The sequence below is a fragment of the Aristolochia californica genome, unplaced genomic scaffold (assembly GCF_029961685.1).
Source record: "Aristolochia californica isolate CCGP_79_NKW_82.1479 unplaced genomic scaffold, dmAriCali1.0.hap1 SCAF_10, whole genome shotgun sequence".
Taxonomy (NCBI): Eukaryota; Viridiplantae; Streptophyta; class Magnoliopsida; order Piperales; family Aristolochiaceae; genus Aristolochia; species Aristolochia californica.
Window position 1 is genome coordinate 27,509,972 of NW_027181771.1, and position 17,949 is coordinate 27,527,920.

The 17,949-nt window shown below is 36.1% G+C and overlaps 1 protein-coding gene across 1 annotated transcript; it reads left to right on the forward strand.

The window, feature by feature from the left end:
* The first annotated feature begins 920 nt into the window (after window positions 1-920).
* LOC137966024 (elicitor-responsive protein 1-like) lies at window positions 921-2,499 on the forward strand. The gene is made up of 5 exons (XM_068812468.1): window positions 921-987; window positions 1,314-1,379; window positions 1,565-1,703; window positions 1,815-1,950; window positions 2,446-2,499. Exons 1-5 carry the CDS (start codon window positions 921-923, stop codon window positions 2,497-2,499), a joined length of 462 nt encoding a protein of 153 aa, XP_068668569.1.
* The last annotated feature ends 15,450 nt before the right edge of the window (window positions 2,500-17,949 follow it).

Here is a 17,949-nt window from a genome sequence, read left to right on the forward strand (position 1 = left end):
CATATTTTTTTCATAGGTGCACATTTATTGCTTGTTAATTCTAAGAATTAACCTAAGTGAATTCAAATACATTAGAAATATGATCTCTAATAAGTTAAATACAAAAAAATTAAAAATCAGAGAAGTCAACGTACGAGCTTATTGAAGAGGTGGATTCCTTTGAAAAATCACAAGGAGCTCTCCAAATTTAAGGGGAAAAGTCGAGTAAACTGATTCAAATATCCCCCTCGTGGCTGATTTCAACTGTCTCCCACTCGGGCAAGTCCACTTGCATGAATTGATATCAGTAAAACTAAGTTAAATTTAGTTATCATTGGAAATTGATTCCCGTGCTACTAGTTGATTGCATTTTCATCACTAACTGGACAATGAGGCCACCTCAAATTTGGCTCAAACACTTGTGCAAATTAACTCAACCAATAAGCAAATCAACTACCTCTTCTCATGATTTTACTCCCATGCAAGGCTTGAAGTTTCCCTCAATTATTGGACTTGTCCGAGTCAACTCACAAAATTTAAGAGTGGGCTGCCACCGTTTTAGAAGTCAATTTTGGCAGATTTACAGGTACAAGTCCACATGACTGCGGCCACCTTGCCTGTTTTTCTCGTGTTTTTTAATGGCTGCTGTTGGAACTGCACCCTTCTTCCCGTCAACTGTGTGAATATAGCGCGGTAACGGGACTACACTCTTTCTCTTCAACGACCAAAGCAGCTTGACCAATTCCCTGGCGCTAGTACTCGGTCAGGCGGCCTCGACATTAAGAAATGTTCTTGGAAATTAAATGATAAGTAGTTACGTCTGTCCTGTTGATCATTCGACATATTTATATGCCTAATAGGAAGGAGATTACTCGCACTGAACGACCAAGAAACACAGACAAGATCAAGAGCACGGTGGAGACTGAAAAGAAAGGACAGAGATGCCGACCGGAATCTTGGAGGTTCTACTCGTCGATGCGCAGGGCCTCGGAAACACCGATTTTCTAAGTAATTACTTCCCTTCTCTGAATAATTTGAACTCTCGGCTTCATCAAGAGTGAAAATCGACTTTTTCTAGTGTGAGATTATAGGTTCTCTCTAGTCTGTCAATCAAATTGTTATCGCCTTTTCTTTGAACCGTTTCTGTTATGTCCGGTTGCTTTTCTTTTCTTCAAAAATCTTCATAATATACATATAATTCATGGATAGTTTACAGAGATGATCTTTATAATTGAAAGAGAATCCAGTACAGAAATAATGATGGATGTCGAGGACGACCTCTTTCTCCTTCACTTCGGTTTTGTGAAATTGACTTTCTGCAATTGCATTTTCAGACAAGATGGACACTTACGTGCTGATGCAGTACAAAACCCAAGAGCGAAAGAGCAGCGTTGCTCGAGGTGAGTTGCGGTCAGATGAAAACAAATGTTTCAAGCTCGGGTGTCAAACCATCACGAACTATTTAAATGAATTATATGATGTTTTAGATTTTGCCCATCTGGGAGATTCGAAGAACGTCTTCTACATCATCATCTGCAGACTTTCTATAAATTCATTCTAAGCCTCCTATTCTACGATGATGTAGGACAAGGTAGAAATCCCGTTTGGAACGAGAAGTTCACCTTTCGAGTAGATTATCCTGGAGCTGGCAATCAATACAAGCTCTTATTCAAAATCATGGACAGGGACTCCTTCTCCAGGGATGACTTCGTCGGCGAAGCTTCGTAAGAATTTAAACTTTCGGACATTATGTCGATCAATAAAAAAAAAACAAAGTTTCCGGTTCATCGTTGTTGCGATATTTAATCTGAATCAGAGGAATGAATGAAATGCAGGATGTATATAGAAGAATTGTTGGCGCTAGGAGTGGAGCGGGGAAAAGCGGAGCTTCTTCCTGCCAGACTAAGGGTAACTCTTGCCGATAAAACTTACTATGGGGAGATTCGGGTCGGCGTCTCCTTCACTCGAAAGGTACATCGATAATTCTCAGAGACTCAAAGAGGGAATTTTTTAGCAGTTAGGATTTGGAAGCTATTTTATTGATTTCTTCAGTTGAGATAGAAAAACCGAGGGTGACATATTTTCAAAACCATTGTTCAAAAAATCTACCTAGTATTGTGATCGGTTCTGAACACAGTTCTGATCTTGATGAGCTCTTTTTCCTACAAAGAGGGAGTACGATTGCTGGAAAAGGCTGGGATTCCTTTCCCATCGGTGCATAAGGAGAGGAGACGGGGGTGGTCGCCCCTTCTCTTCTTCATTTACCGAACTGTGACATGAAAAAATGTTCAGTTCAACTAGCCGCTTTAATCCGGATTTTACACACTGGAATGGACCTATATTTGTATCAATAATTTTCTATTATGTAATGATATAAAGCAACTTGGAGAATATTATATTTCTTAGTTTAGACAAGTGCTAGTTTAATTATTAAAATTCGGTCGTGGCTTTTGTGGTGAAAACCAGGTTGAAGTAATGAACGATCAAGAGGAATATGGAGGGTGGAAACATAGCGCTTGATGCGGAAGGTTGTCTTGAATTTTCTTCTTTGTATTCATTTGTAAATAGATATCAAGAATCGAGATAGCATTTATATGTTTACTTTAGCCTTGAATAAACAAATTCTTTTGTGATACCCTGTGACATCATAACGGGCATTGGTAACAAATTGATGTAATAAAACATATTTCATGTATTTCATGTATTTTTTAAGAGAGGATAAAACATTATGTAAAGCGTGACATCGAGTATGCTCAAGCTTATTCGATGTAAAGCATGAAACGTTTGTCATTGTAACAAATTGATGTAAACATGTCCTTAGAATTACCACATGAAAAAGCATTGGTAGTCTCCCACTAGATATAGTTTTAACAAAACAAGGATAATCAATTAAAACAACAAACTTCTAAATGTTGTCACATGTCTCTCTCCCATTGCATATAGACCTAGTCAAGGGAAGAGGGAAAAGATAAAAGGAGAAAAAAAGGTGGGGTGGTTGAACCACCTCCACCATATTATAAATAGGGACCCACTGTAGGTGAGGTGGAGAACTTTTGGGAAGAAGAAAATTGTCTAGGAGACGAAAATTCCTAGGGAAGCTCTCCAAGTTTCACTTTATCAAAACTATGTTCATGCAAAAAGAAAAGGCTCTAACTGTGTTTCTAACACTTCAAATCCCAAATCAGCTTGAACCTTTTCAGATTCCTACAGTTAAGATTAATCATCTTTGCTACTACTATGGTATTATCCTTGGAGCCAGTACACATAGTACGAGATCAAACATTATCATCAAGCACCAAGTGGAGGCTAACTACAAAATTAAAGCAACTTAACCAAGGGAATTCAAATATATTCATCAAATTAAGCATGGCTCGAATCAAGTTTGTGCATGGAGATCAAATCAAGGCACTATTGAGAGATGAAACCTCACATTACTTAAATTCTTGCAACTTCTTGTTGTTGTTCTACTCACGATAGTGCCGCTTCACGAATTAGATCCCTCTATATTTTGGCATTTCTTACATACTTGGTGAGACCTCTCTACCTTTCACCTCCTTCTCCACTTGCACATTCTCAATTCAATGGCATCATCAGACGATGGTAAAAGAAATGGAGTTAACACCACTGGCTCAATCCCTACTCACCTAAACACAAGGCTCTTCGAGCCTATTGCTGCCTACCCACATGTATTCAAGCCAATCACTATGCATTTGAGTGCTCATTTATCTCAAAAGAGGGCTCTTGTAGGTGCTTCTTCCATTATCTATGTTGGACTAGTCACTCATGTGAAGACAAAGAATCTCTTCTCAACCAACCTTCTTTCAACCGAAGGAACAATAACTAAAGCATTATCTTCTCTCCAAAAAAGACTCAAGGACGACAAAATTATTCAATTGTAGTGGCAACGTGACTAAAGCATAGACCTCTCAACAACCCATCAAAGGTGAAATTTCATTTCTTAAGCACATCTCTAGTGCTTGCAATGATCAAGCATTTTGAGAAATGTTGCAATGTTGCTTCTCCAAGCAATGAATCGGATCTTTCATTCCCCTCAAAGGTTGTTTCACCCATTGTGTCACCTTTAGTCAAGGTTACTGCTGTTGACCCAGGTGGCTGCTCAAGGGGAGATGAATTGAGATTTTACAATTAAAATTAGGTGCTTATGTGCAAAATTAAAAGCCAATTAAATAATTAACAAGCACTTACCACTATAGAAGACAAAAAGTTTTTTTTTTGTTGTTCCTCTATTGGTAGTCACCACCTAGGAACCCTTGCTCCCGAAATTTTTATAATAACTCTATTAGCTTAAATTTTACATAAAAGAAATTTTAACTCTCTTTTAAGCCACGTATATGCTCTAATACACCATACAAATCTCTCATTGAGATTACATAGCTAGATTCTACCTCTAGCAAACTCTGCTATCTACATTTCTTGCCTCTAGATTAGCCTCTAGAAACAAAAAAAACAAAAATAAAAGGAAAACTTATAACCTTTGATGCACAAGAGATGAGTATTTGGAGCTTGAATTGCTAGTATGCATGGAGAATTTGAGAGAGATGGAAAGTTTTTGCAAGTTTGTGTCTCTATCCACCCAAAATAGATTTGTAAAAGGAATTTCAAATAAAAAATGATTTAATACAATAAATTGCCAATGTTTTGGAGGGGCATTAATAAGTTTCCCCATCAAACTAACTGATTTTTCCCATTTTCAAAAACCAACAAAAAGTGTTAAACGATCGATGGAAAGTTGTGATTGATCAACCATGTAGAACAACTATATTTTTGTGTTCCCCAAGCTTTCCGATCAATCAAGCCATCGATCAGTCAAATTCTCAACTTTTCAAAAATGATCAGTTGATTGATTCAAGTAGGTTGATCGATCATGCTTTATAGGGTTAGCTATGTAGTGTTCTAGATGATGGATCATAGAACAAGGTATGATTAATCATGTTTCATACTTCAATATGGAATTTCTCCATATGATCAATCTGTAAGTTATATTGATCGATCATGTTTTATGTGTTTATGCCAAACTACATTTTGTATGATTGATCAATCCCACCTAGGTTGATCGATAATGCTTTATGCAAGATTTAGAAAAAAAAAATTCAGCATGACCATGATGTAGCTCATGGGTTTTAGAAGTTTAAAATATCGTAGTGTAGTGATTGAACATGATTTTGATAAATGACATGCATTAAAGCTCCAAAGCTCTTATGTACCTTAAAATTAGAGCTTGGGGTTATCCTCTTACATGGCTAGAGTTCTTGAGATATTTCTTTGCAACCTAGACTCTAGTCTTCAAATCTTCATTTCTTTGCTTGCAGGTATTTCTTCAAGATGACTTGACACACGATTGAGCTCGAGGTCATGCATTGATGTTTGTTGATTCTTTGTGCAAACTTTAGTCATTGTGGCTCTTGAAGGAATTGCATATGAAGTGCTTGATTGAAAGTAGTACATTCATGGTCAAGTTTTGTTATCATCAATTGCAATGATGACTCAAGCAAAACATAGTTGAGAGGTAGATCACTGAACTCCATCAAGTGATGAAGGAGTGAGAGGAACAAATCTTGGCCAAAGATGCCCAAACTCATAAGTTCATGAACAAGTTATAATTCCTTGTGGCTAATATGAGAGAACCTTCCCATGTGATAGATAAACACAAAGCATCCATGAATACTTCGGCTAATCCATTTCCTAACCATCACGAGATATCTGGAGGGTTTTAGCAAGTTGATGGCAGCACCATTACCATCGAAGCTCTCAGTGAAATCATAAAAAATGTTGTTCAGATTTATCCTCTAGTTGATAGGGGACAAGTATCTTAAGCGAACTTAAGACCCTATAATCAACATATCCAAGTACTCAAGATGTCACTTGGGTATGACCCACCAAAGTTTGAGCAATTCAATTATGATGGAAATCCCAAACAATACACCGCCCACTTCATCGAGAGTTGCAATAATGCCAACAACGATGGATATCTTCTCACGAAGTAGTTCAGGAGATCTATGAAAGAAAAATGCATTTGATTGTTTCATTGAACTTCCATAAAAATTGATTCAAAGTTGGGAGAAATTGTAGCTCAAGTTCTTGAGACAATTTTATGAAACGCAAAGAAAGTGTCCTGTGACTAAGATTGAAATTGACATGTGCATTGGAGAGAGGCATTAAAACTTACTTCACTTAATCAAAACCCAAAGATTTTAAAGTTTTGGCTACAAAGGCACATAACATGGAAATCCTCGTAGAGATCCTTGAAATAAGTCTTAAAGTGTTAAAGAAAGGCTCAACCCCCACATCTCCTCCCCCCACCCCACTATCTAAGGAATCCCATGCCACTAGTATTGTTGCACTTGCCAAAATCATATGTAAATGACAAAAATTAAAAGACATACATTGAAGGAAAGGAAGGAAAAATCTTATCAACTCCGATGTGTCAATGATACTAGAATAACTACTCAAAAATCAAATAGTACAACAACAAAAGCCAAAGAGGATATAGTTGATCAAGTGTTGACTCTCATCTTGATTTTGATGATAGAGGTCCACATTATTAAGTTGTTGAGCCTAATCAACACCTTACATTGAGTCGGTATGCGGATCGACCTTAAGGGTAGTTTGAGAATTTCACTCTTGTATTACGGTTGCCCTAATTTTTCTTTTATATTGGGGGCGCCGCTATTAGGGTTTTATCACCGGAGAAGGATCTTCAATTGCGGCCCAAGAGAGGTTAGAGAAAAAAACCTATAAGTGTGTGTGATTTCTCTTGTAAACTATTTCATCTTCATAGTGAATTACTATAGCGGCGGAAGATAAAACATAGTCTCACCTTGAGGTGAACCTGTATAAATCTTGTGTATTTTTCATGTTTGTTTTCTTCTTCTTCCATGATTATTATTATTGCTCTTGTTAGTTTAGAATTAGGGCATCTAATTCCTAACAAGTGGTATCAGAGTTTCGTTCATGAGTGAAAGCAGTGGCTGGTTGGAGAAGGATCGACACTTGGAATCAACAAGTTTGATGATATGAATTTTGCATTCTGGAGGATGCAGATCAAAGATTATCTATACAGTAAAAACTTGCATTCACCACTTCTGGATATGGAACCAGAAGGTATGAATGATGATTAATAGAATCTCCTTGATAGACAGGTGTTGGGAGTGGTCCGGTTAACACTGTCAAAGAATGTCGCTCATAACGTGACATCGGAGAAAACCACATCGAGGATGATGATGATTCTATCGAATACATATGAGAAGGTTTTCGCAAACAATAAGGTACTTCTCATGAAAAAACTCTTCAATTTAAATATGACAAAAAATACATTAATGGCAATACATTTGAATGAGTTTAGCATGATTGTTAATCAATTGACCTCCGTTCAAATTAAATTTGATGATGAGGTTCGTGCCTTAATTCTTTTGGTGTCTGTGCCAAATTGTTGGGAGCTTATGAGGGTTGTGTTCAACAATTCTGTAGGCAACAAGAAGTTGATATTTAATGATGTTCAGGATATCTTTCTTGCTGAGGAGGTTCGTAAAAAGGACTCCAGGGAATCGTCAACATTTAATTCTGGCTTAAATGTCAATACTTGGGGCAGGAACTTCAAGAGGAATTCCAATAAGGGCAACAATAGATGGAAGTCAAGGAAAGGTAGAAGTAAGTCCAAATTCGGAAGGAATATGGAATGCTGGAATTGTGGCAAGTCTTATCACATAAAGAAGAACTGCAATGCACCAAAGAATGATGAAAAGAAAAAAAATGTTGCAAATGGGGTGACTAAAGAAGTACAAGATGTTTTACTCTTGTCAGTTGATAGCCCTATTAAATCTTGGGTGCTAGATTCAGGAGTTTCTTTTTACACCACTGCGAACCGTGAGATCATGAAGAATTATATTGTTGGAGATCATGGGAAGGTGTATCTTACTGATGGAGAACCTTTGGATATTATCGATATTGGTAATATTAGTTTGAGGATGTCAAACGAGTCAAAGTGGAAAATTCACAAGGAGAGACATGTGCCAAAACTGATGAGTAATCTTATCTCAGTAGGATAGTTTGATGATGAAGGTCATAATGTGACTTTTAATGGTATTGTCTTGAAAGTCACAAAAGGAGTCATGGTTGTTGCATGAGGAGTTAAAATTAGAACTCTTTACATCACTTATAGTTGAAGAGATACGATTGTAGTTGTTGATGTTGTTACTAATTCTGATTTGTGGCATTATGAGCTTGGTCGCATGAGTGAGAAAGGAATGAATGTGCTTCAGTCCAAAGGAAGCTACCAGGGTTGAAAACTGTAAACAACAGTTGTGTGAAGGCTATATTTGGAAAGCAAAAAAAGGTTAGCTTTTCTGAGACTAGAAAGCATCAAAAGACATCAAAATTGGAGTCGATTCACACAGATGTGTGGGGGCCTTCAACTATTAGTTCCCTTGGTGGTTATACTTACTATGTGATATTTATTGATGATGCAAGTAGAAAGGGGTGGGTTTATTTCCTGAAAATGAAGTCTAATATTTTTTATACCTTTAAGAGATGGAGAACAATGGTTGAGAATGAGAAAGATTTGAAGGTGAAGTGTCTGCAATCAGATAATGAAGGAGAATGCATTGATGATGATTTCAAGCAATACTATGTTGATAATGGAATCAAGATGAAGAAGATTATTCCAGGAAAACCTCAACAGAATTGTGTGGTTGAAAGGATGAACATGACTTTGAACGAGCGTACTAGGAGCATGAGATTACATGCGAGAATTCCAAAGATGTTCTGGTCTGAGGCTATTAGCATCGCTCCCTATTTGATCAATAGAGATCCTTCAACACCATTGGATTGCAAACTTGATGTTAGATCTAAAATATATTTTTTTATTGGCTATGGTGTTATCGAGTTTGGTTATCGCTTTTGGGATGACCAAAGTCGTAAGGTATTCGGAACAAGGATGTGATCCTCAAAGAAGTTGTATTTTATACAGACAGGTTAAGAACAGATTCTGAAGCACAAGTAATGAAGTTAAGAAGTTTGAAGTGATTCAATTGAGAGATTTTCTAGTCATTGAGATGGAGAATATTGCTTAGGAAGACCAGGAAAACATACTCCCAGAAGTAAATCAAGACATTCTCGTGACAGAACTCAGAAGATCTACCAAAACTAGTAGACCACCACAGAGATACTGCCCTACATTGAATTATATTTTGTTGATTGATAAAGATGAACCAGAGAGTTATGAGGGAGTCGTGCAAGCTGATAAATGAACCAAGTGGGAGTTGGTCATACGAGATGAGATGGATTCATTGTTATCCAATCAGAAATGGTAGTTGACCAAGTTACTAAAAGGGAAGAAGGCCTTACAGAATAAATGGGTTTACTGAATCAAAGACGAACATGATGGCAACAAACGGTACAAAGAAAGTCTAGTTGAAAAGGGATTTTAACAAAAATAAGGCAATGACTACACTAAGATTTTCTCTTCGGTAGTGAAATTGACTACTATTATAACAATGCTTGGACAAGTGGCAGATGAAGAGCACTTGAGCAATTGGATGTAAAGACAACTTTTCTTCATGGTGATTTGGAGGAAGAAATTTACATGATGCAACCATAGGGTTTCAAAGCACAAGGAAAGAAGAAAATGGTGTGCAAACTTCAAAAGAGCTTGTATGGTCTTAAATAGGTTCCAAGACAGTGGTATAAGAAGTTTGACATCTTCATGAGTAGTATTGGTTTCTTGAGGTGCCAGGTGGATCATTGCCATCATGTGAAGAAGTTTGATGACTCCTACATCATTCTACTGCAATATGTTGATGGCATGTTGATGGTAGGTGATTACAAATAGGAAATAGATAAGTTGAAAAGGGAGTTGTCCATGAAGTTTGCAATGAAGGATTTGGGTACTGCAAAACAAATCCTTAGGATGAGGATTACGAGAGATATTGATGTCTTAGAATTGTCACAAGAAGAATATGTTAAGAAGGTGCTAAGTAGATTTAACATAAATGATGCAAAACCAGTGAGTACTCCTTTGGCTAGTCACTTTAGGCTATCTAAGGAGTAGTTACCTTCTAAAGAACAGGAACGAGCCTACATGGCCAATGTGCCTTATGCTTCTACTATTGGTAGTCTCATGTATGCTAAGGTGTGCACTAGAGCAGACATAGCTCATGCAGTGGGAGTTGTGAGCAGATATATGAGTAATCTAGGTAAACAACATTGGGAAGTAGTGAAGTGGATTCTCAGGTATTTGAGAGGCACTGCAGATTCATCCTTATGTTTCAAAAAGTCAGACTGAGGATTACAGGGTTATGTAGATGCTGACATAGCTGGAGACATTGATGGTAGGAAGAGTACCACTAGATATATATACACACTGGGTGGTACAACATTTAGATGGGTCTAAGTTACAGAAGATAGTTGCTCTTTCCACTATTGAGGCAAAATATGTCATCGTGACCAAAGCCAGTAAAGAGATGGTATGGTTGCAGTCTTTCTTGGAAGAATTAGGTATCAAGCAAGGAAAGAATGTGTTGTATAATGACAGTCAGAGTGCTATTTATTTAGCAAATAACCCTATTTATTATGCTAGAACAAAGCACATACATGTGTACGTTATCACTTCATCAGATCGACTTACTAGGACGGAGTCTTAGCACTTGAGAAGATTCAAGGGAGTCAAAATCCGGCTGATATGTTGACAAAGACTATTATGATCGAGAAATTGAAATTGTGTGCAACATCAGTTGGACTTCTCTCTAAGGTTTGAGAAGTTATTTCCACTGCGGATGAGGCATTGATGATGGATTAGTCTCCAAGTGGGAGATTGTTAATTTGTGGAGCCTATCAATGCCTTACACCGAGTCGGTATTAAGTTTTTATCATCAGAGAAAGATCTTCAATTGCGACCCAAGAGAGGTTAGATAAAAACACTTGTAAGTGTGTACAATTTTCCTTGTAAACTATTTTATCTTCATAGTGGATTAATGCAGCGGTGGAAGATAGGACGTAGTCTCACCTTAAGGCAAACCTGTATAAATCTTGTGTATTTTTCATGCTTGCTTTTTTCTTCTTCTAAGATTATTATTATTACTCTCGTTAGTTTGGAATTAGGGCGTCTAATTCCTAACACACATGACCAAGGAAATGGTCCACATGTCTAAGAGAGGTGCATGATGGTAAATAAGAAGTCATCTCATAAAGATGGTACAAGGATGTAATTAGCCAAGAAGAACATGTCTACTTATGTCTTTTCTTATGTAAAGTTTTTATCCCTAAGGGCATTATAGACATTGTAACACCCTCTAAAAACTATAAATAAAGGTCCTTGGCTTGGGTGTAAAGCATCAAGTTGTCTTCTCTTCTCTCAATTCGTTCAAGCATTCTCTCTTGTCTCTCTCTCTCTCTCCCTTTTCTGTCATCACTAGCCTAACTCTTGCTCTTTCTCTCCTCTCTTCTTCTCTTCTTCTCTTCTTTTCTTCTTCTCTTCTCCTTCTTCCCTCTCTCACTACCTTGATCGAGGTTCATATCAAGGGATCCTAAAATTAACATGGTATCAGAGTATAGGATTTAGAATCCCGACATTGAAGTGATGTTCAAGCTTTTTTAGCGATCAAAGTCTCATGAAGCAAGGAATCAAGTTAAGGGAAAGATAAGTTTTTCTTGATATACATCTTTTACACTCTTTTACAACAAGATTGTCGAGCCCTTGATCTATGTTTTTTGAGTCAAGAAGTGATGATTTTCATATAATGATCATGAAGTTATTCCTTGGTATTTGAAGAAGAAGTTATAATCTTGTTTACTCGGTGTAGAAGTTTTTTTTATCAAGTTTTGTTACTTTCAGGAAGGTTATCATTTTATGTGATGGAAAATTTTTAGAAGACTAAGTTGGTATTCGCATAAGACTAATCTCTATTTCCTATGGTTGAAGGACTGATTTTTGGTCTAGAAATATTTGCTTTAAATCCGGTTTATCCTACTCTTATCAATTTTCTCATATCAAACATGAAGGTTAGTTCTTCTGGTTTAAGGAATGGTTATTTTCAAGACTCCATGGATTTAACTCATGGAGAAATAGAGAGAGATACCCATTGAGAGAAAACAAGAAATAAAAGAGGTTATGGATTTGTTTCCTACCCTCCCCCTGAAGCTCAATTTATAGATCGATAAAATTATAATATTATAATAATACCCTTGGAACTTAAACTTATTACATCAATGCCATCTCTATGAGATAACTATTTATTTACCATCTTGTCATCACTATATGGGCCTATGGACCTTCTCCTTGATATGTGGGCCTTGATCCCATCTTCCACATCTCTTGGATGAGTGGGCATTCCTTGGTCTTATGGGCTTGAACCCCACTTGGATGTGTGGGCCTTCCTTGGTCGTGTGTGCTTGGGCCGATCTTCCAACAAGGAGCATGAACATAAATAATTGGTCATTTTTTGTTTTGAGAATTGCTCTCCTTTCTCTCCCTCTCACATTGGGAACAATAGAAAATGTACTTGCCCAAAGATTTCAAGAAAAAAAAAGGCAAGAAAAACTATTTTTTTTTACTACAAAGTTTGGCGCCATTCATGGAAGGAAACTTCGTTTTTAGAACTTCTTTGGCCAACCACGAATTTTGTGAGACTTTGTTTTTTATTTGGAAAGATTACAAGAGTCTAATTTGATATCTTTGACTATTAAATCAATTAAAGATTTATTTTTTGGGAACTGTTGCCATAATACAGGAAATTTCCCTTATTTATATTTCAAAGTAGTTGATTTGATGAAAGATCTTCTAAAAATCATGATTTGGTAGATAATTTGATGATCACTTTTTTATTAAGAAGGCATGATTTTTTGGCCACCCAAGAGTTTCCTTCATTAAGTGCATGATTAATTGACTAAAGTCAATAATTGAGTTCAAGTTGAAATTGGAAGATTGGGCTCAAATTCTCCCTTGAGCCGAGTTGGTTCAATTGATACTTATTTGAGCTCTTTGATTTGGTTTGGTTAGGCATGGAAATTACTTTCTTCCTTCATCCTTTAGAAGTTTTACTCGCCTCCCATGGCTTAAAAACATAGTGGGAGTAAGAATGATGTTCTTAGGATTACCACCATACCCTTTAGAGGGTTATCTAATTACCTGAGCTAGTCAAAATCGGTGAGGAGAGAGAATCCTTATTACGCGAGACCTGTTAGGTCACCTAACCAAGCTAGGACCACCTATTGAATGAAGAAGATATGAATTACAATAATTGGTTGAAAAATGATACCTTGGAGATTAGTTGGATTATAAACAACAAGGATGACCAAGTAGCTAATAATGCAATCCATTTAAAGACGGCTAAACAAATTTGGGATACATGTCTCAAACTATACTCAAGAACTGAAAGTCCCCAAAAGTTATATGATATTTTACAAAATATAATCATTACCAAACAAAGAGACAACTTACATGAGTACTTGGCAAGATTCAGAGGTCTCATTCTAGAGTGGAAGCTAGCATAGCCTTACTCCATTGATGTCACTATTCAAGAAAAATAAAGGGAGGCCTTAGCAACCTCTATTTGTCTAGCAAACATCAAGACTTACCTTGAGGTTGGCCAAACTTTAACTCTTTAGCTCCTCCGCTATTCCAACATTTGATGATGTATGTGCCACCTTACTCAAAATTCTAGATTCTTCTTTCACCTCTCATAATAAAGTATCATCAACCATGTACTCCGGTAGTAGGGGCATATCTTCCATGAACCGAGGTCGTGGTAGAAGTTTTAGAGGAGGCCGAGGAAGAGGTGGAAGGATTGGTCCATCTAGAACGGAAAACCAGAGATGCACACACTATGAGAAAAGTACTTTTAATTTATGGCTGAATTGATTTGAAACCATGGCATAAAATGATTTTAAAATAGAAAAGATTTCATATCTATCCTTGAATAAGAATACCCATCTTACTCTAGTAAAATCATCAACAAATGTAATAAATTACCAATTTTGAGAAAAGTTTAAAATACTCAAAGGTCCCTCATACATCAAATGAACAAAAGAAAAGGACCCTTGGCTTCAGCTCGAAGAGAGTAAGTAGTTTTTTGGTGTTTTCTCAATTGACACACTTCATAATTTAAACTAGAAAGAGACTTTAAGGAAGGAAACAGGTGTTGAAGTGATGATAATGATGGATGTCCTAATATGGTGTGCCATTGTTTTGCCTCTGTATGAGAGATAGAAGTCATAGTCACTTGAGGCAAATTCTAGTAGAGATCCCCTTTTAATGGCCTTCACCCATTACTTGTTTCATCGCTAGATCCTAAATAAGACATCATTAAGTTGAAGTGTAGGGGTAGTAGAGAAGGACCTCATCCCAAGAACCTTAGTATAGAATCTATTAGCTATGGTAACAAATTTATCTAGGTAGACCTAGAGACAAAGAATGTAAAATATTTTTATTAGATATGAGATGCTCGGAGACTCCAGAGTCAATTATCCAAGATGAAGGAGAGCTAGTGGCAAACATCATACTTGAGACATTAGTAGCAGCAATAGTAGTGGAGGAAGATGTGGATTTGGGCACCATCAAAGTTTTTCAGCCTTTGCAATAACTCAACATCATCATCTGAAATTGTGCATTTTTTCCTTTTTGTGTCTTAGTTTTTTCTTCAATACTTTTCAGTATTATTAACTGATGCCTGATTTACAATAGCCCAATTTGGCTTGCCATGAAGCTTCCAACAAGTATCAACCAGATGATTTAATCCTCCACAATGAGTGCATAATTGATTATCAGTCCTCGAGGAGCTTGAACCAACTCTACCACCTCGTCCTCTATCTCTTCTAGAGTTCTTACTATACCCACTATTGGTTGAAGTAGTACCTCAGTTACTAGAGTACATAACTGAAGATATCTCAGCCTGAGTAGGGGAAGAGGGGTTTGGGATCCGAAGTAATGTGGCACTTACATCACCAAAAGATGGAAGTGCAGTGGAACTGAGCTGTGATTTAGCCACCTCAAGGTATGGCTTAATATTAGCTAGACATATAGCCACCGCTAATGCCTCCACTATTTTTCTTGAACTGAAATATCAGTAAAATAAGGCTAACCAATTTTCCTCTCCTTAATAAGTGCAAATCGAGCTACATACTCAAGCAAATATTCCCTTTGTTTATTATTGAACATAGTCTGAAAGACATCATATAACTTTTGAAAGTTTTCGGTACTGGAATACAATTTGGCACAAGTGTCCCATATTTGCTTCACTATTTCAAGGTGGACCACATTATTTGCGACATGCTCTTCCATGCTTTTAATTAGCCAACTGATAACAAGAGTTTCATTCTTGAACTACTTAGTATAAGGGGTATATTCTTCAACAACGGGTGGAGATGGTCTAGTTAAGTGTCTTAAGAGATCCCGAGTGATAAGGAACCTCTTAATTGATTGAGACAACTTAAATAATTTCATAACCCTCTTAAGGGTATAGGAGTGATCTTATGTAGATCACTTTTACCCGCCATACAATCTTCAACTATCAAATAATAACTAGCCAATGATTATATGCATAATATCAACCAAAAGGATCAAACCAAGGCAATATAAATCAATATAAGTCAACTCGAGCTTAACTAATAAAGAACATCAATTATGTGCTTGATAAAGGGCTAATTAGTCCATGTGTTGGCCCACAACAACCAACCAGGTTTCAAAACTTCCTTAATCAAGAAAGAGTCTTAAAATCAAGTCACAACTCAAGATAACTTGGAAACATTCTAAAAAAGGAAATTTTCCTTCTATGTGCAAAGATCAATTTATGAAACTTTCACAACCTTTTTAATTATTTTTTCTCTTGAAAATTTAGGTAAAAAACTCCTAGAGTTTAAATCAAAATATGAAAGCCTTCAACAAGACAAAATAAGGCAGTTTCCTTTCTCAAAATAATAAAATAATAAAATAATAAAATAAAAATAAAAATTGTTCTCTTGCATCAAATCAAGAAAACAACTCGAGTTCAAAAAGCAAGAGCCAGCAACAACCTTCAATCCTCTAGGAATTTCAATGCATGAAGACTTGGCTATGATCATAAAATACCATGACTACAGTAAAAAAATACCAAACCTTGATCCAGAAACTGAATTTCCAAGGTTTCATAGCATTATCAAATATAGAACAGCATTATCTAACATAAAATTGCTTCTTTTATTGAAGCTTGAATCGATTTGAAGAAACCAAAACAAGTAGTCATAAGCTAATACATAAGATAGAATTAACACTTGATATTTATTCAATCTCAGATAAATCACCCTCGTTTATAGTCCTTCTTTTTGAGACACAAAATAGTAATCACCTCAAAGGAAAAATTAAAGAAAATCTTATATTTTCATGAGCACAAGATGCTCAACTTCGAACCTTGTTCAGCCACAAGACTCCACCAAGAAAATTGATGAATAACCTTGATTAATCAACAACTTAAGTTTGGGATCCTAAAACCATAGCTCTGATACCATATTGGATTTAGGATCCCATGATGTTAAAAGAAGAAAAACTAGATTAAGTAAAGATGGAGCCAAAGAGAAAAGAGAAGAGAAGAGAAAAGAAAGAGAGGAGGAGAAGAAAAAGTGGACGGCTAGGTGAGAGAGATTGACAGATAGAAGGAAGGAGGATTTAAGGTTGTGAGTTACATCCCTAATCCTCCCCTTTAACATCTATTTATCATATTAAAAGTCTTAAAAATTACATCAATGCCCTTTACCCTACGAAGGATAGAAAAGGGACAAGAATTGAAGAAATTTTACATTATCGCCACTATTAAGTAGATTACTTCGTCCAACAAGCAATATTATTTTAAAATAATAATCATTACTATTATAAAATTTATAAATAATTGATAATATTGGTTTTAATTGATAACAAAATTCTATCGATGATATTTTAATAATTTAGATGTTTTAGCTCTTAGTTCTTTTCTCTCCACTTTTATTATTCCAGACATAGCCTAAGTACTAGTGAGGCAGCAAGTGGATTGGTTTAATGCCAAACGACTCCTAATCACCAAATTCATTTAATATAAGTTAATGGATTATATTATTAAGTAGATAATTTTTTTTTACTTGGACTTAGTACGTAGGAAGGTTGGATGAGTCACAAGGAAAACTTAACTAGAATCAATAAATTAAAATAGACTATACTGGATTTTAAAATTTTAAACCCAATCATATCTATAAATATCCGACCTGATCCATAAATAATATATAAGAATTAATTAATTATACATGTAATATATTAAAGACTATGACTATATACCCAAGGTCACTAATATCCAACATTTTAACTAGGCATTTCCTTCCTAATTCAATCAATTTCTAGTTACAGATTGGATGGTTCCTTAGTTGTCTCAATCTCCAAGCCCTAATTAAAGATCTAAAAGCTTTAAAAGACTCCATGGATATGCCCCTACCCTCCAAAGTTGAATCTCCTGAACAACTTCTCTTTAAAGCCCTGGGGACAATCCTTGACGTAACTCTTCCAATAAATACAAAAATATTTATTTTTGTGCCCAGGACGACCTCATTAACCAAACACTAGAAATATTATGAGTGTCTTCTATGGTTCTTTGATCATCACTACTCAAGTTGTAATTAGATTATTTTGGCAACTCTTAGAAGGGTACAATTGCCTTTGTAATTAAATGGAATAGTATTTTATAACCGACTAATTTAAGAAGAAAATAAATCAAATAAACTGAAAAAATGCTTTGCTCCAATTCACATCCGATCTGATCTACATGGAAATTGATCAATTATGGATTCCAAAGTCACCCGATTTAATCTAAAACATCTGCAGATAGATAAAAATGTTAGTTCATAACCTGATTTAATTCACAATAATGAGTGGGTATCGTTTTTTTGCCACGTGTGATTCCATGATACGATGTACAAACCCGTTATGGATACCTAGGCATGTACCTCATTCACTCAGGAAGG

What these genes read in the sequence shown, in the direction of transcription:
- LOC137966024 (XM_068812468.1), top strand. Translation starts at nt 921, where the DNA reads ATGCCGACCGGAATCTTGGAGGTTCTACTCGTCGATGCGCAGGGCCTC. An exon ending in AAAGAGCAGCGTTGCTCGAG is followed by an intron (nt 1,380 to 1,564) that starts GTGAGTTGCGGT and finishes ACGATGATGTAG; the next exon opens with GACAAGGTAGAAATCCCGTT. An exon ending in GACTTCGTCGGCGAAGCTTC is followed by an intron (nt 1,704 to 1,814) that starts GTAAGAATTTAA and finishes AATGAAATGCAG; the next exon opens with GATGTATATAGAAGAATTGT.